The 26,385-nt window shown below is 37.1% G+C and overlaps 1 protein-coding gene across 6 annotated transcripts in view; it reads left to right on the top strand.

Annotated features, from left to right (window-relative positions):
* The window catches only part of UBR3 (ubiquitin protein ligase E3 component n-recognin 3), a 264,525-nt gene that overhangs the window by 86,395 nt on the left and 151,745 nt on the right, over positions 1–26,385 (top strand). For all 6 annotated transcript variants that reach the window (XM_050751441.1, XM_050751437.1, XM_050751440.1 and 3 more), the window contains exons 11-19: positions 5,860–5,946; positions 14,475–14,540; positions 14,629–14,718; positions 16,451–16,579; positions 17,512–17,564; positions 17,658–17,791; positions 18,148–18,235; positions 19,544–19,683; positions 23,685–23,781. In XM_050751441.1, coding sequence (XP_050607398.1) covers positions 5,860–5,946; positions 14,475–14,540; positions 14,629–14,718; positions 16,451–16,579; positions 17,512–17,564; positions 17,658–17,791; positions 18,148–18,235; positions 19,544–19,683; positions 23,685–23,781 — 884 coding nt within the window. The remainder of the gene's footprint in view (positions 1–5,859; positions 5,947–14,474; positions 14,541–14,628; positions 14,719–16,450; positions 16,580–17,511; positions 17,565–17,657; positions 17,792–18,147; positions 18,236–19,543; positions 19,684–23,684; positions 23,782–26,385) is intronic.

Below are 26,385 nucleotides of genomic sequence, written 5' to 3'. Positions count from 1 at the left end.
AGAGTTATCTTGGAAGCTTAAAAAAATATGTATGCATGAGCCCCACTGTCAGAGGTTTTGATTCACTAGATATGCAGTGGGACCTGGGTAGTGATTCTAACCAAAATGAAGAACAATTAATATTAAGTCTTTGAAATTTTAAAGTTTTCTTCAAATATTCTGAAGACTCAGATATATAATCTACTCATTTATTCCTCCAGTCAGGTTGTTTTCATAATGTACCTTGTTTAATTTCCACTGTAGCATTTATCAAGAAACTGTCATATAATATGAGGTTTGTTTGTTCATTTATTCAAAAAATATATGCCAGACATTATTTAGATGCTTAAATTTTTGGTACTGAACCAAATAGATACAGTTCTTGCTCTCATGGGTGAGATAAACCTTGAGTAAGTAAACACATCTGTTTACTTCACAAGCTTTCGTAAAGTGCTTTTTGGGAAAATAACAGGTTGTTATGAGGGAGAGTAATGAGTATGAGGACTGATGATTTGAGTATCAGAGAATGTCTTTATGAAGAGAGAATATGAAGGGCCTATCTCTGTGAAAGTTAAATTGGGGTTAGTGGTAGTCGCGCGGGAGATTAGAGGGAATAGCCTACCTTCGGTAGGAAAGTGATTGGTCCTTTTTTTTTTTTTTTTGAGACGGAGTCTCGCTCTGTCTCCCAGGCTGGAGTGCAGTGGCACGATCTCAGCTCACTGCAAGCGCCACCTCTCGGGGTTTACGCCCTTCTTCTGTCTCAACCTCCCGAGGAGCTGGGACTACAGGCGCCTGCCATGACGCCTGGCTAATTTTTTGTATTTTTTTTAGTAGAGACAGGGTTTCACCGTGTTAGCCAGAATGGTCTCGATCTCCTGACCTCATGATCCGCCCGCGTCGGCCTCCCAAAGTGCTGGGATTACAGGCGTGAGCCACTGCGCCCGGCCGTGATTGGTCTTTTTAAGGAATTTGTGGCTGGAACCACAGAGTAAACAAGGTGGAGTTGGGGAGAGAAGCAGAGATCAGATTATTATTGCAGATATTCGCAGATCATGTTAAGGACTCTTGGATTCAATTTTAAGGAGAAACCACTGAAGATTTTTAAGCAAGGGTTTAATGTGATCAGATTTACCCTTAAAAGATCATTCTGTTCCTGGAGAAGACTGGATTTGAGCAGGAGTAGCGTGGGTGGGAAGCAGCAAGGCCAGGAGTAAATAGACCAATTAAGATGCTACGATAAATTGATCTCACTTGTATGTAGAATCTAAAAAAGTTGAACTTATAGCAGTAGAGAGTAGAATGATGGTTTCCAGAAGCTGGGGCTGAGGGAGTGGGAAATGGGGAGATTTTGACTAAAGGGTACAAAGTTTCAGCTAGAGAGGAGGAATAACTTTTTGAAATCTATTGCACAGCATGGTGACTGTAGTTAATAATAATGTATTTTACATTTCAGAATTGCTAAAGGAATAGGTTTTTAATGCTCTCACTACAAAAAATGATAAGTGTCTGAGGTGATGGATATGTTAATTAGCTTGATATACTCATCCTACAATCCTTGTGTGTGTGTGTATATATATGTGTATATATATATATACATATATATATCTGGAAACATCACATTGTACCCCATAAATAAATGTAGTTATTATTTGTCAACTAACAGATGCTATGACAGTAGTCTGAACATGAAATTCAGGTAGCATATATATTTGATATATATATATTCAAAGTGTATTTTGGATATTCAAGATGTATTTTTGAGGTAGCATCTACAGGCTTGGTGATGGATTGTACATTATTGATGAGAGAGAGAGACTTTTGAGTTACTGTGTATGGAAGTGCTATTTACAAAGGTAGTAAAGACTGAGAGAATGTCAAATTTAGAGAGATCAGAATTAGCTTTAAATAGGTTAAGTTTGAGATGCCCGTGAAATGTCCAAGTAGAAATAGAGAATAGACAGTTGGATATATGAGTCTCATGCTCAAAAAGTAAGTCTGGACTGAGGTTATACATTCTAGACCCTTCGACATATAGAATATATTTATCACCAAGGGATGGAATGAGATTAAATAGGGAGAAGAGAGATGTGAACCCCGAAGAAAAAACTGACATTTAGATATTAAGGATAGGGAGAAGAGAAAAATCAGAAGAATGCCATGTCATGTATGTAAGCCAACAGAAGATACTCAGTAAAGTGGGTTGATATGATATTGATATAAAAAGATCAATATTTTAAGAAGATTATTCTGACTACTGTGTTAAAGATGAATTTGAATTATGAGGCTGAGGTTATGTTTATCTCTTTGATAATGAAAAATTATTGTTTCTGGGCAGTAGTTCATATTTCAGCTTTGAAGGCTAGAATTACAATGCAGTATGGTTCTCCTAATCTATGAAATAAAGAGAACAGAGAGAAAACAGGCTCCTGTTGTCCTGGCAGTATCAGAGAGTAACTTCTCAGTTATAGGAGCATCTGGTTCCTAGATAAGACATTCTCTTGGTGAACACTTACACTATGTGAGACATTGTTCTAGGCACTTTTCATATATTCTTATCTAACCTTCATTGTATCTCCTATAAAGTACATGGCATCATTCTGTTCTTTCAGAGGTTAAATAACTTGCTTAAGTTCACATACTATAAGTAGACACTGAATTTGAAAGCAAATTCATCTGATTTAAAAACCAATGCTCTTTATCACTTTGCTATAGTTGTTTTTTAAGCAAGAATGTCCAAAGCTTTTTAGCTGCAGTGCTGTCAGGGTTTAGAAGTATAAACTAGAAGAAACACTATTGTTTATAGGAAAAAAAATGTTATTTCTCTGTTTAAATTTTCTACTGTAAAATATAAAACTTAAGGATTAAGTAATTTAAAAGGAAACTTCACTTGATAAATTACTGTCTTTGTATGATTGCATTGAATGCTATTTGATTCTTGAAAACATTAAGGGCTAGTTAAAAAAAGTAATACTACTGAGATAGCTCAGTCAGTACAGCATCATACTTTTAATGCTAATTAACTAATGACATGAAGATTGGATAAGAGGATGACACGTTTCTAGAATTTTACTGATACTTGCTTTCTAAGGAGAAAATTAAACTGCAAAATCTTCATCCGGTGGCAACTATAGGGTACTATAGACTTGATAAAAGATTAATGTGGTCTTGACTCTTTGGAGCACTTAATTACTTGTCACACATAGTGTTAACCTCTGATACAGAGCATTTTATGTACATCATTTCACTTGCCTCTTCAGGACAGTACTGGGAAGTAGGTTGTATTATGCTCGTTTTTACATGTGGAGAAACTGAGACTCATAAAATTTAAGTAATTTGCTCAAGGTCATAAAACTACTAAGTTAGCATGCATACTGACTTTTTTGGGGGTTGGGGAGTGGTAGTAGTGGGAAGATAGGAGAGAGACAATCAGAACATGATTATGAAATATGCTGTATTTATGAATGGAATTAACTGGTCACTGTTTTAAGACTCTTAGTACCTACTTGTCAAATTGTTCTCCAGAAGGTGGTACCAGTTTACATTTGCACTAAGAGCCTGTAATGGTACCCCATTGCCCAAATGCTTGATGAAATAGGAGAACATTTGGTTTTAAAAGTTTATTTATCTGTGAATTACCTGCTGCTTTAGTTTGGTTATGACAGATTATTTATGAAAACTTATAAGTGCCATTAATTTGTTTTCAGTGAGAGGTGTGGAATAGAATGTATAAAATAATATTTTATAAATATAAATCTCATATAGCATAGATTAAAACAGGATGAGAATGTTAGTAAGGTGACCAGGTAAGTGATTTTGGTCTGTATTGTGGCAATGGAAATAGGCATGAAGCTATATGATAATATCAAGCAAGAATTGACATGACATGGAGATGAGTAAGGTGAAGGAGAAGTCAAGAATGAATGTGAGACTTTCAGCTTTTTAAAAAGGCATGTTTATATCATTTACATAGGTAGCTGATGAGTTTAACCCACGTGGCTTTGATGCTTTCTGTACTTACACATTATACATTGATACCCCAAAATATCTTTTTTTAACTTAAATAAAATTCACCATTTAACCATTTTAAAGTATATACTATTCAGTGGTTTACAGTGTATTCACAAAGTTTACCACTACTACCACTATCTAATTCCAGAGTATTTCTATCACCCCCAAAAGAAATTGCATACCTCCCTATTCCAACCTCCCCTCATCTCTTGGAAATCACTAATCTACTTTCAGTCTTTATAAATCTGCCTAGTCTGCACATTTCATATAAATGGAATCCTGTAATATGTGGCCTTTTGTGTCTGGCTTCTTTCACTTAATGTAATGCTTTCAAGGTTCAGCTGTGTTGTAGCATGTCTCAGTACTTCATTCCTTTTTCTATCTGAGTAATATTTCATCATATGGATATACAACATTTCATTTGTCCTTTCATCAGTTGATAGATATTTGGGTTGATTCCACTTTTTGGCTGCTATGAATAATACTTCTGTGAATATTTATGTACATTTTTTGTGTGAACATATGTTTTCAATTCTCTGGAAATACACATAGGAGTGGAATTACTTGGTTGTATGGTAACTCTATATTTAACTTACCAAAGAACTGCCAAACTTTTTTTTTTTTCTTTTTGAGATAGGGCCTCACTCTGTTGCCCAGGCTGGAGTGCAGTAGCGTGATCATACCTCATTGCATCCTTAAACTCCTGGGCTCAAGCAGCCCTTTCACCTCAGCCTCCCTCCCAAGTAGATAGGACTATACATGCATGCCACCACTCTTGACTAATTTTTAAATTTTTTTCGCAGAGACAGAGACTTGCTGTGTCCCAGCTAGTTTTGCCTCAATTGATGCTTCTGACTTGGCCTCCCAAAGTGTTGCCATTATAGGCGTGAGACACCGTGCCCAGCTGCAAACAATTTATCAAAGCAGCTGTACCATTTTACAGTCTTATCAGCAGTATATGAGGATTCCAATTTCTCTGCATCCTTCCTAACACTTTGTTTCCTTTTTAAAAATTATGGCCTCTTTAGTTGGTGTGAAGTGGTATCTCATTGTGGCTTTGATTTGCATTTTCCTATGATGTTGAGCATCTTTGATTGTGCTTATTGGTCATTTGTGTATTTTCTTGGAAGAAATGTCTTTTTAAATCCTTTGCCTGTTGTTGTTGTTGTTTTTGTTGTTTTTGGTGAGCAAGCCTATCATTATTTCTATTTCTGTTTAATTTGGAACTCACCTATTTTGGTGGATCCGTTTTACCACAAAACATTGTAGTTGTGTTTTACAGTACTCTTACTTCAAGTGGCACACACATCATGTCTTTTCCCTAATTCTGTTGTAAGTCAAGGTATTCACAGGTTACTTACAGTCCGCATATGCTCTGCCCTTTCTTTTTAATTGTGTAAAATATACGTAACATTTACCACTAACTATTTTTAGCTGTGAAATTCAGTGACTTGAAGTACATTTACAGTGTTGTACAACTCTCGCTACTGTCCATGTCCCATACTTTTTCATCAGCCGCAAAGAAGCTCTGTACCCATTAAACAATGACATTAGGGAATTTATAATAAATTGGTGGGGGGGGTCTCCTGAAATGGAGTCTGATTTAAATCTATTTAAAATCTATTTCAGCTTTCATTCATTTTTAGAAACATATTGTAAAAAAGGAAGCATATCGACTTAATTTTCATATTTGTCACTGGTTGGTTATGAAGGGACAGTTTCTTGAAATGGCAAATATAATATTGAAAATGTTTACATTTTACCATTTTATGTATATACAATGCATATAATGATTATGTATTACATATAATTTAATGTTGAAAATATATGTTTATATATTATACATTTATTATATATAACTTACTATTTTAGGAAACTCAAGAATATACCCGAAATGTTGTTAGATACTGCCTTGAAGCTCTTCAAGACTGGTTTGATGCTATTAACTTCGTAGATGAGGTATGTATATTTTCTGATGTATGTAAAGACATTTAAGAAAAGTGTTAGATTTCATTTAATGTTGAAAATAATACCTTTTCATAGGAGAGGGGAGAAGTAATGAACGTATTAGGCTTTGAAAAAGAGAAACCCAAAGGGGAGACTAATTCTTTAGTTCTTTGACATTTAGAAGATTCTGGAGCACACTAATATGTCTGCTTATTTCCTAGAGAAGAGTGGCATGATTTGTTTTTCCATTATGAAGTATATATGTTTCATTATTTCTTATTGAGTGAAAATTAGTTTCAGTTGAATATATAAAAGTGACAATGCAAGTGTGAATAGGATAGGGGAGATTAATGAAAAGGGTATCACAACTCTATTAATTGGACAGTGTTCTGCTTGTCAGAGTAGGAAAAGATGGGCTTGAACAAAGGTGATTATTGTTAATAATGAGAAGAGCTGGCACAGGACTTGGTATGTATGAATTGAACAAGTAATTGCTTTTATTAGTCAGCCAAGTTTACCATCAGAAGCTCCTTCTATTCCTCTTATGAAGCAGGGTCAGAATATGCCATATGCAAAAGAAAGACCATGTTTCAGACAGCTCACCCCCACTTCGTCTGGTTTCTGAACCCTGGGCACACAGAACATTGCTGTGTGTTTGTGTATATGTGGAGGGTAGGCAAATTTTATCTCTTGTGTGTATGTGTGTTTTTTTCCCTTTCTGTTTTAAAAATTTTTGACACAATCACAAATCTATTGGAAAGTTGAGTGGACAAAGAACTTTCTATTCTTGAACCATTTGAGAGTTCAGTTGTTGACTTGATGCCTCACTACCCCCATGCATTTAAGTGTTTCCTACAAACAAGGATATTTTCTTATATAGCCAGAATGCAACTATAAAAATCATTAATATATTATTAACATTTAATTCTTATAACTCATTTATGTTTTATGAGTTGTCCCATGATATCTTTTATAGAAAAAGGATCTGGTTCAGAATTGCATTTTGCATTTTGTTATCATGTCTCTAATCTCCTTCTGAGACATTTTCCCAGTCTTTCTTTGCATTTTAGGACAGTGACTTTTTTTTTTTTTTGAGACAGAGTCTCACTCTGTTGCCCAGGCTGGAGTGCGATCTCCGTTCACTGCAACCTCTGCCTCCCAGGTTCAAGCAATTCTCCTGTCCCAGCCTCCTGAGTAGCTGGGATTACAGGTGCGTGCCACCGCACCAGCTGATTTTTTAATATTTTTAGTAGGGACAGGGTTTCACCATGTTGGCCAGGCTGGTCTGGAACTCCTGACCTCAGTTGATTCACCCGCCTCAGCCTCCCAAAGTGCTGGGATTACCGGTGTGAGTCACTGCTCCTGGCCAGGACAGTGACATTTTGAAGACTGCCTCTCAGTTTGAGTTTGTTTCATGATTAGATTCAGATTATGTATCATTTTCAGGAATATTACAGAAGTGATGTTGTAGTCTTTTCATCGCATCCTATCTGGTGGTTTGTGATTTGTGTTCTATTACTGATGATGTTCCCTTTGATCACTTGATTAGGGTGGTACCTGCTAGACTCTTTCATCATAAAATTACCCTTTTTCTCATGTAATTAATAAAGTATTTTGTGATCCAGTTTTTAATTCATTCATTTATTTTTGTCTCTAGAGATTCATAGTTTCTATTTTATTCAATGGGTTATAAGCTATTTCCGTCATTATTTGATGCTCAAATTGCTTCAGATTTGGCCAGTGAGAGCCCCTTTAAGCTTAGTTTCTGCTTGTCCCATCATTTTTTGAGAACTTCCATGTTTTCTGGCCCATCAGGATGTTTCAGACTCATAGTTTCCCCATCCATTCCTGGAATCAGTCATTTCTTTATGGATCCCTGGTTACTTTTAGTGTGGAACAATATTTAGAAAAATCTAGGTGCTACATGTGCTCATTGCTATTGGCGTATCACTGCTCCCAGGACTTCACAGTGAACAGAGGAGTGTATGTATGTAAGTACATATACATATTTGCATCTATATTTATTTTTTTGTCTACAGTGAAATCTGTGAGTTCAAACTGATATTTTTAATTCAAGTTTAACACTGTAGGATTTATTCTAGTTTTCTTCAATAGTGGAAAACCTGGCTTCCATTATCTTTTATATGTTTACTTATCTATAAATACATATTTATTTATGACCAATCTCACATATAAATATGAGAAGCGACTCTCATCTCAGTTGCCTCTCTTTCCCCTGCATGGATGCCTCTTTTCCCTGCTTTGACTCTGAGTCCTCATCCTAGTACACCTTTTCCCACACGTGGACACCCTCCTCATCCTGCCTGGGCTCTGACTCCCCACTTTGGACTGCCCTTCTGTGGAGAAGCCCTGTTCACCCTCTTTGTGCTTGAAATTCCCGCACCAGGCTCTTCCTGTTTTTGGATGTCCTCCTCATTCTGCCTTGGCTCTGATGCCTCCTGCTGGGCTCTTTGCACATGTGGATTATCTCCTTACCCAGCTTGGATTTTGATTCCCTATTCCAGGCTGGCCCCCTGTATTGTTGCCCTCCTTACCTCAGTCAGGCTGTGATTCCCCATTTGGAGGCCCTCCTCACCCAGATTGGCTCTGATGCTCTACACTGGGCTGCCCTGCTGTGTGGGTCCCCTTTGACTCTGTCCACGTCTGATGCCCTGTGCTAGGCCACACCCCCTATGCCTGAGCAACCCCTGACATCTCAACCCCTCGATTACCCCCAACAGTTGCCCTCCTCAGTCTGAGCTCTGACTTCCCTCTCAGTTTCCTAACCTTTAGATGCTTATTTTACCATGCTCCCTCTCTTTACCTTCCAGTGGCTTTAGGAATGGTTTAGGAAGGGAAGAACCCTTTGTTATCTTTAATTCTAATCCCTCCTTTCCTGAATTAATTTTTCTTTACCCCTCATTACCCCTCCCCCAACACTTGTGTCAGCTCTTAGCCTTCAACCTGGATTTTGTCCATTTGGATTTTGATTCTGCCCTGACCAGCTCATCTTGATTCTTTGCTTTGTGTAATTGTTGGTCTTTAGGCTTAAATTCTGTTTACATAAATGGTAATAGGTCAGTGTTCAGAGAGAATATTCTCCAGCCTTCATGGAGCTCCATCCCACTTCCAGCCTGCTTCCCTCCTTCTTCAACCTGTCCAGGGTCAGTCCCTCAGCTGGAGCTTTAACTGAAGCTTTTCTCAATCCAGCTTTCTTTGGTGTTTGAAACTTCAGGAGTTATTGTTGAAATAGTAGCATCACTAAGGCAGCAGTAAGATTGAACTGGGGGAAAATTATACAAAAGAAAATAATATTTAAATTAATCATGCTTGGAATCAGGAGTATAGTGAAGGACAGTTAGAATCATGTATGACATACAGAGCAGCTGAACTCTAGGAAATAGTGTATTTGTTTTTCACACAGAAATATTTTTAGGAAGATATTGAATGTTCTAAAAAATTTAAATGGATTCTTAAAAGAGTAGAAATTAAGTATAGAACTTAAGGAATCAAATAATATGTTATTTATTTATTTATTTATTTTTGAGATGGAGTTTTTGCTCTTGTTGCCCAGGCTGGGGTGCAGTGGCACAATCTCGGCTCATTGCTGCCTCCACCTTCTGGGTTCAAGTGATTCTCCTGCCTCAGTCTCCCGAGTAACTGGGACTACAGGCTTGTGTCACCATGCCTAGCTAATTTTTGTATTTTTAGTAGAGATGGGGTTTCACTGTGTCGACCAGGCTCGTCTCGAACTTCTGACCTCAGGTGATCCACCCACCTTGACCTCCCAAAGTTCTGGGATGACAGCCGCGAGCCACTGTGCCTGGCCCATGTCATGTTTTTATATGGTGCTTAAAGGTTTTATTATTCCTCCTTTTTTTTGTCATTGGGAAGTGGAGATGCAGAGATATTAAATGACTTGCCTATTGTTATGTAGCAAATTATGGTACTTCTGGGTCCACAGTCCACATTTTGGAACTCCTTGTCTGGTAGTGTTTTAACTATATTGGTTGTTGGCAGTGGAAAGAGCTTTAACGTCAGGCAGATTTGAGTGTAAATTGTGACTCTGCCATAATTTAACTAGCTATGTGGCCTTGGATAGATTTTTTTAGGTTTAATTTTTAATATATTTTTACTTTTTTTTTTTTTTTAACCCTGCTGAGCCCATTTCCTCATCTGTTGAAGTTGGTAACATTAACCAGTGAGGATTGACTAAGAGGCACATATTACATGTGTGATAAACATTAGTTCTTCTTCCATCCTCCCAAAGTGTTGAGATTACAGATGTGAGCCATTGTGCCTGGCCAATAATATGTTTTGAACTGAAGTAAGCCAAATCAATCATACAGAAACAGGGGAATGGAATACATTTTCCTATAAGATAGGCCATTTAAGAGTTCTTAAAAATATGAATATCATGTAGGGCAACAATTGTGAGTTTGTAGCAGAGTGGGTTTGGCTAGAGTCCTCTGGTAAGAGGAAAGTAGAACATGCATTCATATAGCAAATATTTATTGAATGTTTACTATGTTGTAAACATAGGGGATATAGTGGTAAAACAGTCCCTAACTTAAGGAAGTGGAAGACAAGTATATGGTTAATTTGATTCCTGTGCTTCTGTAAAGTTGTGACCAGGTGCCATGTAGGAGGATAAAAGGGAGCACCTGACTTAGCCTGAAGAACCCAAGAAAAGCTTCTTAGTAGAAGTGTCAACCGAGCAGTCTTAAAGATACATTAATCCAATGGGAGAAGGGATATATAACATTTGGGGCAGAGGGAATAGTGTATATACAAAGGCACAGAAGCTTAGTAAGTTAGGGGCAGTACCTATGGTGCATGAATTTGTGTGACAGATGAGGCTGGAGAGGTAAGCTGTTTCTTCTCAGGAGTTGGAAGGTTATCAGGAGGCTAAAACCATAGGGAGTCATTAAAAGATTGTGAGTGGAAGAAGTTCAAGATTAAATTAATGTTTAAGTAAGACCACCTTCTGGCAGCATATAGCGGGTACTAGAAGATATGTTAGTCAAGATTCTTTTAATGCAAGGGGAAAAATAATTTAAAGCAGCCTGAGTTAAAGAAGCAGTCATTTATTATTAATACATAGGGGTGTCTCAGGGTTAGGGCACCTGGACCTCAGGGATGGACTGAAAATCTGAATAGGAGCTCCTGTCGCTTGCCTTTGCTTTGCCCTGTGTGTATGTGCCTCATTTTTTCTTCCCTTCCCGTACTTTGTCCATGTGGTGAAATACTGCCTTCTTATAGTTGCCTAATGTTACCATTTCAGGCATACTCCCAGATTGTCTATGAATGTCCCTGAATCCCAGTTCCAATTTTTTAAGAGAGAAAATCATTGCTCAGGCTGGGTCAGATGTCCCCTGCCCTGCCTCCAGTCAAATATGGCTACTATAAACTTGACTGTCAGGCCCCAATCTCTGTGTGTGGTTGAGGTGGCAGAGAGTGGGGAAGGGAGAGACTGAGAAGATGGGAAGCTTGTGAGCTAGGCAGACACCACAAAAGGTGTTTTATGGAAGATAATAGTAGAAGTAGCAGTTATCACTGAAACCTAGGCACTAGGTGTTGAGTGCCTGAGCTAAGGTTAGTTAGGTGCAGTGTAGACAGAAAGAAGAAAGTGGATTTAAGAGATTATTTAAAAAATAAGTAAACATAATTTGATACCTCATCAAATATAGGAGGCTTGTGAGAAGGAGGAAGTCTACATTTCATATTTAAATTACTGGGAATCTGGAGAAGAATTATTGAGGAGGATTGAGTTTTATGGCAAAGATACTGAGTTTGGTTTGAACACACTGTATTTGTAGTCCCATGGAATATTAAGTATTGATGTTCAGTAGACACCTGAAAGTGAGATTTGGAGTTCAGGAGTTAGATTTCTGCTGAGATTTGGGAGTCAACTGGGTAGAGTTAGCAGCTGAAGCTGTGTATCTGGATAAATTCACATATAATGAGAAGACTATAGAGTGAAGAATGGAATCCAAGGACTATCAGTATATATAGGAATAGAAGAAGCGCTTATCAAGTAGCCAGTCTGTGATATTAGACAAGGAAGGAATATGGACTTTAACATTATGGAGAATGTGAATATAGGATATGCTAAAGCCCTGAAAGATAAAATAGAGTTCATGGCTTACTAGTTAATAGCAATATGTACTGGGTACTGTGCTGTTTTACTTATTTCTCGCAGCTGCCCAACTCTTTATTATTCCTACTCTAAGGACCAGACAGCTTAGGCACAGAGAGGCAACTTGCCCAGTTTTACAGGTAGGTGGCAGAGACAGGATTCTGCACTTAGGGCACAGGCACGGTGGCTCACGCCTGTGGTCCCAGCACTTTGGGAGGCTGAGACAGGTGGATCACTTGAGGTCAGGAGTTTGAGACCAGCCTGGGCAACATGGTGAAACCCCATCTCTACTAAAATTACAAAAATTAGCCGGGTGTGGCAGTATACGCCTGTAGTCCCAGCTACTCAGGAGGCTGAGGCAGGAGAATTGCTTGAACCCGGGAGGCAGAGGTTGCAGTGAGCTGAGATTGCGCCGCTATACTCCAGCCTGGGGGACAGTGCGAGACTCAAAAAAAGAGTCTGCATTTAGGCTGGGCATGGTGATTCACGTCTATAACAACACTTTGGGAGGCTGAAGTGGGCAGATTGTGTGAGCCCAGAAGTTCGAGAGCAGTCTGGGCAACGTGGCAAAAACCCTGTCTCTACCAAAAAATACACAAATTAACCAGGCATGGTGGTGTGTGTCTGTAGTCCCAGCTACTTAGGAGGCCAAGCAGGGAGGATGACTTGAGCCCTGGAGGTGGAGGTTGCAGCTAGCTGTGATCGTGCCACCATACTCCAGCCTGGGCCACAGAGTAAGACCCTGTCTATTAAAAAAAAAAAAAAAAAAAAAAAAAAGAGTCTGCACTTACCCAGTCTGCTTAATGCCTCAAAGGAAATAGAGAGAGATTCTGACTTAGCTAGTTAGTGTAGAATATGTTACTAAGATGATTATGGTAATGGAGAGCAGACTTTTAAAAATTTTATTTTTAATTGTGGCAAAATACACATAAAACATAAAATTCACTATCTTAATCATTTTTAAGTGTACAGTTCAGTAGTGTTATGTGTATTTGTATTGTTGTGCAGCCAATCTCCATAACTTTTTTGTCTTGTAAAACTGAAACTATACTCATTAAATAGTTACTCCCCATTTCCTCTTCCCCCAGCTTCTGGCAACCACCATTCTACTTTGTATCTCTATGAATTTGGCTGCTCTAAGAACCTCATATAAGTGGAATCATATAGTTACTGTCTTTTTGTGACTGGCTTATTTTACTTAGCATAATGTCCCCAAGGTTTATTCATGTTACAGAACATTGTTATCATTTCCTTTCTTTTTATGGAGGGCAAACTTTTATTTGTTAGAACACATTTTTGTAGCCTTTACATATTGAGGAGGATGTTATTATCTTATTGGTTTTGAAAAAAATAATTATTTCAGGGATGGTGACATATTTAGACTCCTTATAACCTCTATAATGATATGACATTAGCATAATTATCTGAATGTCCAGTATAAAAATTTTTAACAAGAGAATATTTACTAAGAACTTAAAAAGCATTAAAAGCAAACAACACCTTTTTAGTTTTTAACTCATTTGTTTAAGAAGGACAGCTGTGGTATATTTTTGCCCTGCCCTGTAGTGATTTTGTGATCCATGGGATTCACAGATTTAAAATACAGTTTTTGTAATATTTACAGGAATGCGTAACGTCATTCACATATTTTTTACGAAGTTTTGTATGGAGGCTGGTTGTTTGGTACTGATTGGAAGCATCTTATCCAACTGGTGAAGGAATCTAACGATGCCCTGCATTTATACCTCTGTTTAGGGATTTGGTCAGAGTCTTCTTACCGTTTTGAATATGACAGTGGAGTCCAGATTAGCTCCCCGGTTCACTACTTTTGAATTTTAGGAAGTTACTTAAGTTTTCTAAGTTTGAATTTTGCTACTTGTAGAATGAGAATGTTAGTAGTTCCTACTCCATAGCATTCTTCTGAGGATTAAATGTGATAATGTGAATAAAGTGCTTAGCATGGTGACTGGCACATAGTAAGTGTTCAATGAATGTTATGTGTGACCGTTACTCTTATTACTGTCACGATATTTGGTATACATGCGTTTGAAGAGTCCCAAATGGTCTCTGTAGCTGAAATCCATTCCATGCCTTGTTTTAATAATGATTATTTACTTTGGCTAAAGTGAATTTAGGAAATATTAATCTGTGCTGGATGCTTCAGAGGATTCAAAGTTGAGTAGAATACGATTTCTGCCTTTAAGAAACTTATGCTTAAGTGTTTAAAATGGGATAATTTTTATCTGTAGTGATTTTAGAATCTGCATCTTCTAAAATGTTAAGTTTTGAATTTAAAGTATAGGAATAAATCCAGGTGAGAGTATGGTTTAAACATTTTACAACCATCTTAAAATTTCTGTAAAATAGTCTTTGACTTATGGATTTTGTTTGTTTATTCCAGCCAGCACCTAACCAAGTCACTTTTCATCTGCCACTACATCGTTACTATGCTATGTTTTTGAGTAAGGTAAGACTGTCATTAAAGAGTTCTGTTCTTTTTTTTTTAATTTTCAGAAATAAGAATTGAATTAGTAACTTTTTTATTATAATTTTAGGCTGTGAAATGTCAAGAACTAGATTTGGATTCTGTTTTACCAGATCAGGAAATGTTAATGAAACTAATGATTCACCCACTCCAAATTCAAGTATGTATTCAGGCATTTAAAAACTTTTGAAGTGGATTCCTTGTTTAAGAGATTCTTCCTTTATTTATTTGCCTTTCATTGTTATTATAGCTGAGATGTTTGAAAACTTTTTAAAAAAAGTTGTTATTGTGTTTTTGCCAGATTATGTTTAGGTATTTTTTCATTTTATGAGATTTACTTTTTAGTTTTACTTTTTCCAGGAATTCTTTTCATGATATTTACTTATGGGGTGGTATTTAACATACTATATAGCACTGTTTTGGGAGTCAGGAGATCCGAAAGATTCTAGCCTTGGTGCTACCACTGTTTTATTTTCCACAAAGTTTAGGGTAATTCACCTCCTTGATTCTTAATTTCCCTATCTGTATAATGTGAGGAGAAAGAAGAGAGAAGAATTAGCTTAGATAAGCACTGTGATTTCTTTTAATACCAACACTGTAATTTGGCAGGCCAGCTTTTTATATACATGCACTTCAATTTTTTTTTCCTGGCAATTTTAGATTTGTTAATTATAATATTATTGAACCTGAACTCTGGGTGTTAGGAAACAGATAAAATTATGACTGCTTGAAGCTGGGAGCGGTGGCTCACGTGTGTAATCCCAGCACTTTGGGAGGCCAAGGCGGGCAGATGACGAGGTCAAGAGATTGAGGCCATCCTGGCCAATATAGTGAAACCTTGTCTCTACTGAATATACAAAAATTAGCTGGGCGTGGTGGCATGTGCCTGTAGTCCCAGCTACTCGGGAGGCTGAGGCAGGAGAATTGCTTGAACCTGGGAGACAGAGGTTGCAGTGAGCCGAGATCACGCCACTACACTCCAATCTGGTGACAGAGTGAGACTCTGTCTCAAAAAAAAAAAAAAAAAATTATGACTGCTTAGTTTTAGTTGACACTGGACATAAATACATGAAGAATTGAATACTGATATAGTGAGAACATTTATTCTAACCTCCAATATTTGGAAAATTTGTAGTATAGGTTTGAGTTAGGGTGAATTAAAGATGTAGAATGTATTCATTGACTTTGAACAATTGGTTTTATTTTATGCTTATTCCAAGTGTCTTTCTTTAAACATGTATATTAGGATTGTTGTTGTTACTTAGAGTTTTCTTAAGGGAGAAATAGAGTGAAACATAAGCATTGATTTCTTATGAAAGATGTCAGTGAAAGTCATTATAAATGTATCCAGAGGCCAACATGGAAAACCAACTCATGTTTAAACTCTAAAAAAGTGGCTATGGCCGGGCGCGGTGGCTCAAGCCTGTAATCCCAGCACTTTGGGAGGCCGAGATGGGCGGATCACGAGGTCAGGAGATTGAGACCATGCTGGCTAACACGGTGAAACCCCATCTCTACTAAAAAATACAAAAAATTAGCCAGGCGAGGTGGCGGGCGCCTGTAGTCCCAGCTACTCGGGAGGCTGAGGCAGGAGAATGGCGTGAACCCGGGAGGCGGAGCTTGCAGTGAGCTGAGATCCGGCCACTGTACTCCAGCCTGGGCGACAGAGCGAGACTCCGTCTCAAAAAAAAAAAAAAAGTGGCTATGTAAAAACATAATTATTGTTAAAAAAAATGTAGAAGTGTATATTTCAACTGATTATTTTTAACATTGGACAGAATATTGGGCTCATACTATGATTACATCATTAAATATTTTGAAATGGTTATTTATAATATTTTGTAAAGATTGAGTTTAGATAATTTATTCTTTGTCCAATTTACTTTTATTAGGCAAGTCTTGCTGAAATCCACAGCAATATGTGGGTAAGAAATGGTCTACAAATCAAAGGACAAGCCATGACCTATGTCCAGTCTCATTTTTGTAATTCCATGATTGATCCTGACATTTACCTGTTACAGGTAAGCCAACTAGATAATGCAGATATACTTTAGAAGTGTCTCATTTGTACCCAAGGGATTTTAATTTATAGAGGTGACTGAGAGATGACATGGAGAGGCCGATGCCACTGAAAGAATAATTTATTACTTACATTTCCCAGGAGAAGAGGCATACCACCCAACACAAGACTACAAGGAAAGCACCAGGTTTTGGTCAAGAGGCAGAAAGGAGTGAGGGGAGAGCCTAGGCAAGAGCCTTTATTGGGGTTTCTACGGGAAAAGCAAGGCAAGGCAGGATTGGCTAGTTTGAATAATTCCAGCAGGCTTTGAGGCATAGGGGCTGAACCTGACTCTGTGGTACCTGGCCCTGGATTGATTTAGAGCAGGGGAAATACTGGGTTGATGTATGAGAGTTAGATAAAGACAATGATTGGCTTTCATGATGGGCATGTTCCCAAGTAAGTTGTTTATTATGTTTAGGAATTAGCTGGCTCTGGGAGGGAGTATCTGTCTTCAGGCCTGTAAGGCCCCTCAAGATGTCAAAACATTATAACATACAGAAAATAAAAATCATGGCCAGGTGTGGTGGCTCACGCCTGTAATCCCAGCACTTTGGGAGGCCAAGGCAGGCAGATCACTTGAGGCCAGGAGTTTGAGACCAGCCTTGCCAACAGGTTGAAACCCTGTCTCTACTAAAAACACAAAAATTAGGCAGCTGTGGTGGCACACGCCTGTAATCCCAGTTACTTGGGAGACTGAGGGCTGAGAATAGCTTGAGCCTGGGAGGCAGAGGTGGAGGTTGCAGTGAGCTGAGATTGCACCAGCTTGGGTGACAGAGTAAGACTCTCTCAAAAAACAAAACAAAACAAAAAACAAAAAGTATAGAAAAACATGATTAATAGAAGAAGGAAAACTGAATATTGAGAAATAAAGCATTTTGTTTTCTTTTAAAGGTTTGTGCTTCTAGACTTGACCCAGATTATTTTATTTCATCCGTCTTCGAAAGGTAGGCATAATTTTATTAAGACAGATATTAGGAAGTGTCCAGTTAATTTTGTTTTAATTTATAAAAATATGTTTCAAATATTTCTTCTTGTAGATTTAAGGTAGTGGATTTGTTGACAATGGCATCACAACATCAAAATACAGTACTTGATGCAGAGCATGAGAGGTCGATGTTAGAAGGCGCTCTTACATTTCTTGTGATTCTTTTGAGTCTTCGTTTACATTTAGGTAAAACTCACTGATACTAATACTTAGGTATTAACTGTTTTCCTCCTTTTCTCCCCATCCCTGTAGTAGAACTGGCTTAGGGAAAAAAGGAAAGGATGTAGATAAATTTAAAGAATGTTTCAAACTCTTGTATGTTGTACTATAGGTATACCTTTTAGAATATCCTTAAAATATCCTTTGCTTAAGGGAACTGCAAATAGCAGTTAAACTATAGTTATGTTTGGAGCATTGCTTCTTTACTCTTTAATTTGAAACATCCTGTAGTTGGTAAAACAGCTTAATGAAAAATGTGGTAATTTTTTTCTTTATAATTTATGTATACTCAGATTTGTTAATTCTGTTTTTAATAATTTTAGGAATGTCTGATGATGAGATTCTCAGGGCGGAGATGGTAGCCCAGCTGTGTATGAATGACAGGACACACAGTTCATTGCTGGACCTCATATCCTTTTAAAATTTTAGTTTCTGTTAGTTGCAGGATCTAAAATAAGTAATTTTTATGATTAATGGTTTATCAATTTTTTGATTAATTGTTTTTCAAAGTTGAAAAATAACAGAAAAAGAAGAATGCCAGTTGTTTGCTCAAGTGTGTATTCAGTGCTGGTGACTGTTTTTTTTTTTTTTTTTTTTTTAACCTCCTATTATTACCTCTTGGGGAACTCTTCTTGGACTTTATAGTAGATTTCAGGACAGATTGATGGCTTTGGCCACCCCAGCATTTAACCTTCTAGGACAACATTACTGAACGTTTTGTAAAAGGCAGCTAGGTCTATTTTGTCTGTGTAGCCAGGATGCAATTCATGGCGAACAGTTAAAGGTACACCTTAAGATTATTATTACCAGGATTTTAAACATTTTGAGGGTTTTTCTGTAGAATTTGGTCTTAAAGCATTTTTGTTTGTAGATTATTGTTTACAAACAGGGAACCTGTGGTTCTTTGTATACGACTGAACGTACAATGAGTATCTGATTATCTTTTTAAGTTAATGTTAATAAAATTTTACACAAGATTATCAAGTAATTTTGTGATAAAAATTCTGGCTAAATTTAGTATTTGTATATCTTATGACTATGTTTGGAAGAATTGGCTAAAATTTTTGTTTTGTGAAATAAGTCCTATTAGAATGCCTATTTGACAACCTTGATTTTTGTAAGCAGCATCAATTTGATATTGTCTGATGAGTTCCTTCAGTCATTATGAACTATGCATCAGTTTATTATAGAGTAAAAACGATCTCTGTATTTTGAATTTTAAAGATTTGTGTAATGTGAGGAGAGAATCTTTTTGGTTAGCCTCTTTGCTTAAATTTGCTTAGCATTTTTTTCTTTGGGGGTGAAATTTTGTGTTTTTTGGAAAAACAATCTTTGCTATAAAAATCTGCTAATTTTTCGCAAGTTCTTTCTGTTTTTTAAGGAGAAGTTATTTACAAAATGATGAAAATGAAGACACATTTTTAGAAATTTTTCAGTCATTTTCTGAAATTTTTAAATTTATTTCGGGGAAAATATACCTGGGAACTACTACAGCATACAATTTATTAGTAGGCTCCTAGATTAAACATATTTTCAAAAATCACAATTAAAAAGTTATTATTGAACTGTTGTATTATATAGCCCTCTTGTGGCCAGCTCTGTATATTACAGCCAATTACTATTTGCCTACTTCAGCAAAATGAGAAACTAGAGTACCTTGGAAAGGCTATAAATCTGGCTTTTTGTTGCTAATATTTTTTCTTGACATATATATCATATTCCAGAAAATCCTAATCCCAAAAGTGGCATTATTCCAGGCAGTTACAGCTTTGAATCAGTTTTATCAGCTGTAGCTGATTTTAAGGCTCCTGTTTTTGAACCTGGAGGTTCTATGCAACAAGGCATGTATACTCCCAAAGGTATGTTTATATACATAAATGAACTCTTTCAAATATCAGTTCTTGAATGGTGAATTCTTCTGTGTATTAAAAGAAAATGTTTACCTTTTGTTCCTTCAAGCTTTGGTTTTCTTTTCTCCATTTTGTTATAAATGTATGTCTTTACTGGTAAACAGTGATACTGCTTTCAATTACTTAGAAATCTATAGCTTTATGTTACACTAAGACTTCTTAGATGACTCTAAACTATAAAGGAAATTTATATATGAACTCTAATTCATTTTTATAAGTGATCATAACCATAAGTGAACCAGAAACTATAAAACAAAATGTATATTTAAAAATATTTTGAATGTATTTACTCTCCAAATTTGATTTTGAAACAGCAAAACAATCCTCATGACCCAAATTTTAACTTGAAATAGTTCAAACTAAGGTCTGTATAGGCTGGGCGCCGTGGCTTGTGCCTGTAATCCCAGCACTTTGGGAGGCCGAGGTGGGTGGATCACCTGAGGTCAGGAGTTCGACACCATCCTGGCCAACGTGATGAAACCCGTCTCTACTAAAAATACAAAAAAATTAGCCAGCCATGGTGGCAGGTGCCTGTAATCCCAGCTACTCGGGAGGCTGAAGCAGGAGAATCACTTGAATCCAGGAGATGGAGATTACAGTGAGCCGCTATTGCGGCTCTAACCTGGTCAACAAGAGTGAAACTCCATTTTAAAAAAAAAGTCCACATAGAATGCTGATAGCACTTACTTACATTTTGAACCTATGTTAAATGCACAGAACGTTTTCCTTAAGTGGATGATTGGTTTTCTAAGGTTTTCCCCCCCTAGATTTACAGTGACATGCTTGACAGGAGCCAGAGGTAAGTGAGGTTTTGATTTACACAGTCTTTTTTGTTTGACTTTCAGATTTTCACTTCTCTAAGTTAAAATTTTGAAGGAAGTAACAGTTACGTGCTTCTTGCCTCCCTCAACACATTGTCTAAATGAAAAACCAGTGCCCATTTTGAAGTTGTAAATAATATGTACTGTGCTGTGTGTGTTTGGCAAAGCAGAACAGAAAAGCCTTATTTGGGATTTTTCAGGGAATTCACAAGGAGCAAGAAAATCCAGAGTCTCTGGTTGGAAAGTATTCCATGAAAGAAAAGCACAGTATGTTTTTAGTGTAGAGGATATTTTGTGTGTAAAATTAGATGAATTTGGGAGTGGAGTGGTGCTGTGGTGTAGTGCAGGACTTATAAAAGTGTGATGTGAGGATTACATCTCTGTCAGACTCACTTGCGCTCCTCATTAAGAATGCAGGTTCCTGTGTCTCATCTCCTGTCTGCTGTCATCAGAATCTCTGTGGGTGAAATCTGGGAATCTGCTTTTTAAAACAAGCTCTTTAGATGATTGTTCTGAACAATGCTGAGATGGAATACTGGGCATTCGGACATTAAAGCTAGCAAATTGTCATATTTAAATACCGTATGAATTATATTTGCTAGTTGTGTGGTTTAGGAAATCAGTTGTTTTGTTTTTTGTTTTTTTTTCTGGAGACAGAACCTCACTTTGTCACTCAGGCTAGAGTGCAGTGAGCTGTGTTTGTCACTCAGGCTAGAGTGCAGTGGCGCCATCACAGCTCACTGCACCCTTGACCTACTGGGCTCAAGCGATCCTGCCACCTCAGCTTCCCCAGTAGCTGGGACCATAGGCACCCACCACCATGCTGACTAATTTTCGTGTGTTTTGTAGAGACAGGGCCTTGCTGTGTTGCCCAGGCTGGTCTCAACTGTTGGGCTTAAGCAGTCCTCCTGCCTCAGCCTCCCAAAGTGCTGGGATTACGGATGTGAACCGCCATGTCCAGCCAGTTTTTTATCTTTGGGTTTGGCTTCTTATCTATAAAATAAGTTTTTAAACTTTTAAAAAGTGGTTGAAACAAGCCTCTGGTTTCGGGGACTAACCCTCAAGTGAATTTGTTATATTAATATAAAACCAACAAAAGCTGGCCTACTCCTGTTAAAGTGGGTATGGGTAGTTGAACTTAGCTTCTCCTCTGTCCTGCTATCCACTTGCTCCTAAAGTGACCCCTGTTATACATCTGTGGTAATTCAGCTCCATGGAACACTGTTTGAAGCCCACTGGACTAATTAATCACTAAAGTTTTCTTCCATTGCTAAGGTTGTGCAATTCTAATAAAAGCTTTGGCATGTTAATTGTGCAGAATAATAGACTTTAAAGAGAAGGACGATCATGGCCGGGCACAGTGGCTCACGCTTGTAATCCCAGCACTTTGGGAGGCTGAGGCAGGTGGATCATGAGGTCAGGAGATCGAGACCATCCTGGATAACATGGTGAAACCCATTCTCTACTAAAAATACAAAAAATTAGCCAGGCGTGGTGGCGGGCTCCTGTAGTCCCAGCTGCTCGGGAGGCTGAGGCAGGAGAATGGCATGAACCCGGGAGGTGGAGCTTGCAGTGAGCCAAGATCGCGCCACTGTATTCCAACCTGGACGACAGAGCGAGAATCTGTCTCAAAAAAAAAAAAAAAAAAAAGATAAATGATTCTAGAAATACTAATGAAGGTCTTTGTGAAGGACTGTTTTCAGAATTTTAAGTCATACTTCTGATACTTTAAGATGAATAGCTTGTTACATGAAACTAGGGACAGTGGTTAACAATGGTTAACAGTGTCTTGTGCTAGAAAGTTGTAATTATAGTGGATGGGTAGGGAGAAGCTTAAGCTTCTCATCATGTTTTCAAATGTTAAGAATTTTGCTAGAAAGAATGAAAGAAAAAAACTTAATCTAGTATGGAGATTCTTTTAAGTCAGTGGTTTCTAAAATTATTATCTCAGTCCATCCTTTAGATTTTTGCCACATCTAAATATCCGCTCTACTGAAATATACTTAGTATTTCAGTATTTTTTAAAAATGAGTTAACTTAAAAAAAACCTTGCCTCATCCTAAGCATGATTATTAGTGAGGTGTCATGAATTTTATTTGCAACTTACAATTTTCTAATACACATTTAAAAATAATTACATAATTATTAAAATGAAAAGTTTTATATACTTAATACTTAAAATCATCTTGTGAACCATCAGTTGTACACATTCCACACACAGGATAGTGGTTCCTAATTATGCCGAAGATAAGGAGACAAGTGATCCGTTTTAGCAAAGGAGCAGAAAATCTTTTATAAACAAAAAAGACTTATAAAGTAGGTCTCTGTTGCTCAGGCTGGTGTGCAGTGGCGTGATCTTGGCTCACTACAACCTTTGTCTCCTGGGTTCAAGTGTTTCTCCTGCCTCAGCCACCCAAGTAGCTGGGATTACAGGTGTGTGCCACCACCCCTGGCTAATTTTTGTATTTTTAGTAGAGACAGGGTTTCACCATGATGGCCAGGCTTGTCTCAAACTCCTGACCTCAAGTGATCTGCCCACCTCAGACTCCCAAAGTGCTGGGATTACAGGCATGAGGCACCGTGTCCAGCCTCATTAATCTTTAAATCTAGTTTTCATGCTTTTACTTTTAAGCACTTTTTTTTTTTTTAAAATACTTTTTTCGGAAGGGAAATGAGGTCTGGCTTTGTTGCCTGGACTGGCCTCCAACTCCTGGGTTCAGATGAGCCTCCTGCCTAAGCCTCCCAGGTAGTTGGGACTGCAGGTGTGAGACATACCCTACTTGCCTTTAAGTACACTCAAAGGTCTTAATGTGTTGTGTTTCTTTCTAATTGGTACCCTGCAAAAAACAACAACAACAATGAAGTAAACTTTTCTGGTGAGGCATTGTTGTATTACAAAACTTTTGTTCTTTAGTGCTTGCTGAACTCAAGAGAACATTCCTGATGATGAAATTGTGATTTTTGACTTAGAAAAGTAATCATGGCATCAAGCTTCTTAAGGCAAATACTATAATCAGATTAAATTGTTCTGTCTTTCAAATGTAAACTATACTTAACAAATGTAAGAAGTCAATAAATATTGATTTTATTTCTGAGAAGTCAATGTTTCTACTTTCTTTTGAATAATAGCTGAAGTCTGGGATCAAGAGTTTGACCCCGTCATGGTCATTCTTCGAACAGTTTACCGTAGAGATGTGCAGTCTGCAATGGACAGATATACTGCATTGTAAGTCCATCAAATTGATTAGCATCATAACAGAGTATTTTATATTTATATGGAAAAATTTCAATTATAACACAGATATGATATGCTCTCATTAAAGTATATGTCCATTCTTTAGAGATGCAAATAATAATTTAAGGTTTAAATAATAATCTGTCAGAGATTTATGTTAAGATCTTTATCCAAAATTTGATGTTAATGTGATAGATTTAGAACATGATCACTAAATTTAAAAAACAGAAACTTACTTAGTTGCTGTTTCATCAGTGGAATTAAAGGCTTGGTTTTGTGTTGTTCTACTTTTGAACCAGTAGAGGAGGCACAAGTTAAGAGAATTCTCTGACATCAGAGATGGTAATGGGTGTCTGTAATAAGTGAACATATTTCTGTGTTCGTGACAACTGGGAAAATAGCCAAAGCAAAATGAATTTTACTTGTAAATATTTAACAAAATAGTTTACAGTATTGATGCCTGCAGAAGACAAACATTTTGAAAGATATCTTTTAAATGCAGAATTCAATTTTGTATGTTATTGTAAATTGTAGACTGTTGTAAATGTATTATTTCCACCTCTTTTAAAACCTTAATAGTTAATATTATATTGCTGAATATCACAGGATATCATCTTTTACTTGTGCTTTCCTACAGCTAAACATTTAAAAAGCAAGTTTAAATGATGCAAATGTCCTTGATTTTGAGAAAGTATTAATACTTACCCAGATAACTATCAAAGTGAAACTTCTCTTTTGCCAAGACTTTGCAGTAATAGAAATATCTATCACAGACAAATATCTGAAGAAAGTTTTTAATGTGGAATTTTAATTTGCTTCCTCCCCCCAAACAAAACCAAAACAATCTTTGAGTCAACAACGACAACAACAACCCAGTTCAGCCATCAGCATCTCTCTCTCCCTTTCTCTAAACCCTTGGAGAAATTAGACTGAGGTTCTCTTTCTCTGGTTTCTTAACTCCCTCTTTTTCTGCTTTTCATGTAGTTTTGTAAAAATTTGCTTATAGTCTTACTAAACTCTTAGCTCCTTGAGGGAAGATATTTTTATCTCTGTATCTCTTCTACATCTTTAATACTTATCTCAATGCTGGCACTTAGTAGGTATTCATAATATATTTGTTGAATAAATAAATTTGAGTAATTCCTGTTGAAAAATTGAAAAATGAAGAAAATTGGGAAGAAGTATTTGCATGGAAAACCTAACTGAGACTTCATAAACACCGGTCTTAAATGACTCTGCCTTTTTTTCAGGGTAGTGGTGACGGTTAGTTGTTTTGAATGTATAAGAAGTAAATTTTATTCTCTTTTACTTTGTAGTTACTAGAAATTTGGACTGAGATTGGGCTGAAACTTTCAAAGCTTTGAAGGAATCATTAAATAATGCAATCAGTTTTAAAGGGGAAATTTTATTTAACAGTACACATTTATTGAATGCTTGTTATATGCCAGGTACTCTGTAAGGAAAATATAATTGTTTTATTTTTCACTTAGCAAACTTTTAGCTCTGAGCAGTTTATTTCTTTCATTTAGAACAGTGGTTCTTAAGTAGGGATGATATTTGGCGTTGTCTGAAGACTAGTAGGGTTGCCACTGACATCTAGTAAAGGCCAGTTCTACCACCTCTACCAAGAATTCCCTTAATGTCGTTAGTGCCTAGGTTGAGAAACCTGGTTTAGACCCATATTGATACATAGATATACTTTTTCTGTTTCCAAGTATCCTGTGTTTTGGGATCTGTTTTATATCATTTAGATCTGTATCATATTTTGATTTATAACTATTTCACATAGTCAGATAAAACCATATTCCCAAAGCTGTTTTTATCAGTTTTTTCACTTTCTTATTTTGTTCTCTATTTTCCCTCATTCTCTTGTTTCCTCTATTTGGCTTTTGAGTTCTTGTACAATTTCTTTATAGCTTCTTAGAAATATTTCTGAACAGGCTGGGTACAGTGACTCACATCTGTAATCCTAGCAGTTTTTAGAAGGCCAAGGCAGGTGGATCACTTGAGCCTAGGCGTTCAAGACCAGCCTGGGGAACATGGTGAAACCCCATCTTTTCAAAAGATACAAAAATTAGCTGGGCCTGGTGGTGCATGCCTGTAGTCCCAGCTACTCGGGAGGCTGAGGCAGGAGAATTGCTTGAGCCTGGGAGGTCAAGGCTGCAGTAAGCTGTGATCATGCCAGTGGATTCTAGCCTGGAAACAGAATGAGACCCCTGTTTCACAGTAAAACAAAACAGAAACATTTCTGAACCACTGTGATGTTTCTTAGCAGTTTGAAAATCTATGTTTTAAAAGAAATAATGTACTCAAAGCAGTAATAGCAGATTACAAACTTTTTAGCTTTAGACTAAAACCTTTTAACCATTATCTTTTAAAATACTCTTTGAAATTTTATGTGCAACCTATTTGTGTGATAACTTTTGTGTATGTAAAATAAATACCATATCCTTGCAGAAATGCATTGGTTACTGCTGGGTGCGGTGGCTCACACCTCTAATCCCAGCATTTTGGGAGGTCAGGTGGGCAGATCGCTATGTCAGGAGATTGAGACCATCCTGGCTAACACGGTGAAACCCCGTCTCTACTAAAAAT

The sequence above is a fragment of the Macaca thibetana genome, chromosome 12, assembly GCF_024542745.1.
Source record: "Macaca thibetana thibetana isolate TM-01 chromosome 12, ASM2454274v1, whole genome shotgun sequence".
In the NCBI taxonomy this organism is placed as follows: domain Eukaryota; kingdom Metazoa; phylum Chordata; class Mammalia; order Primates; family Cercopithecidae; genus Macaca; species Macaca thibetana.
Note: the sequence above shows the minus strand (reverse complement) of the source record. Positions and strands in the feature narration are given on the sequence as shown.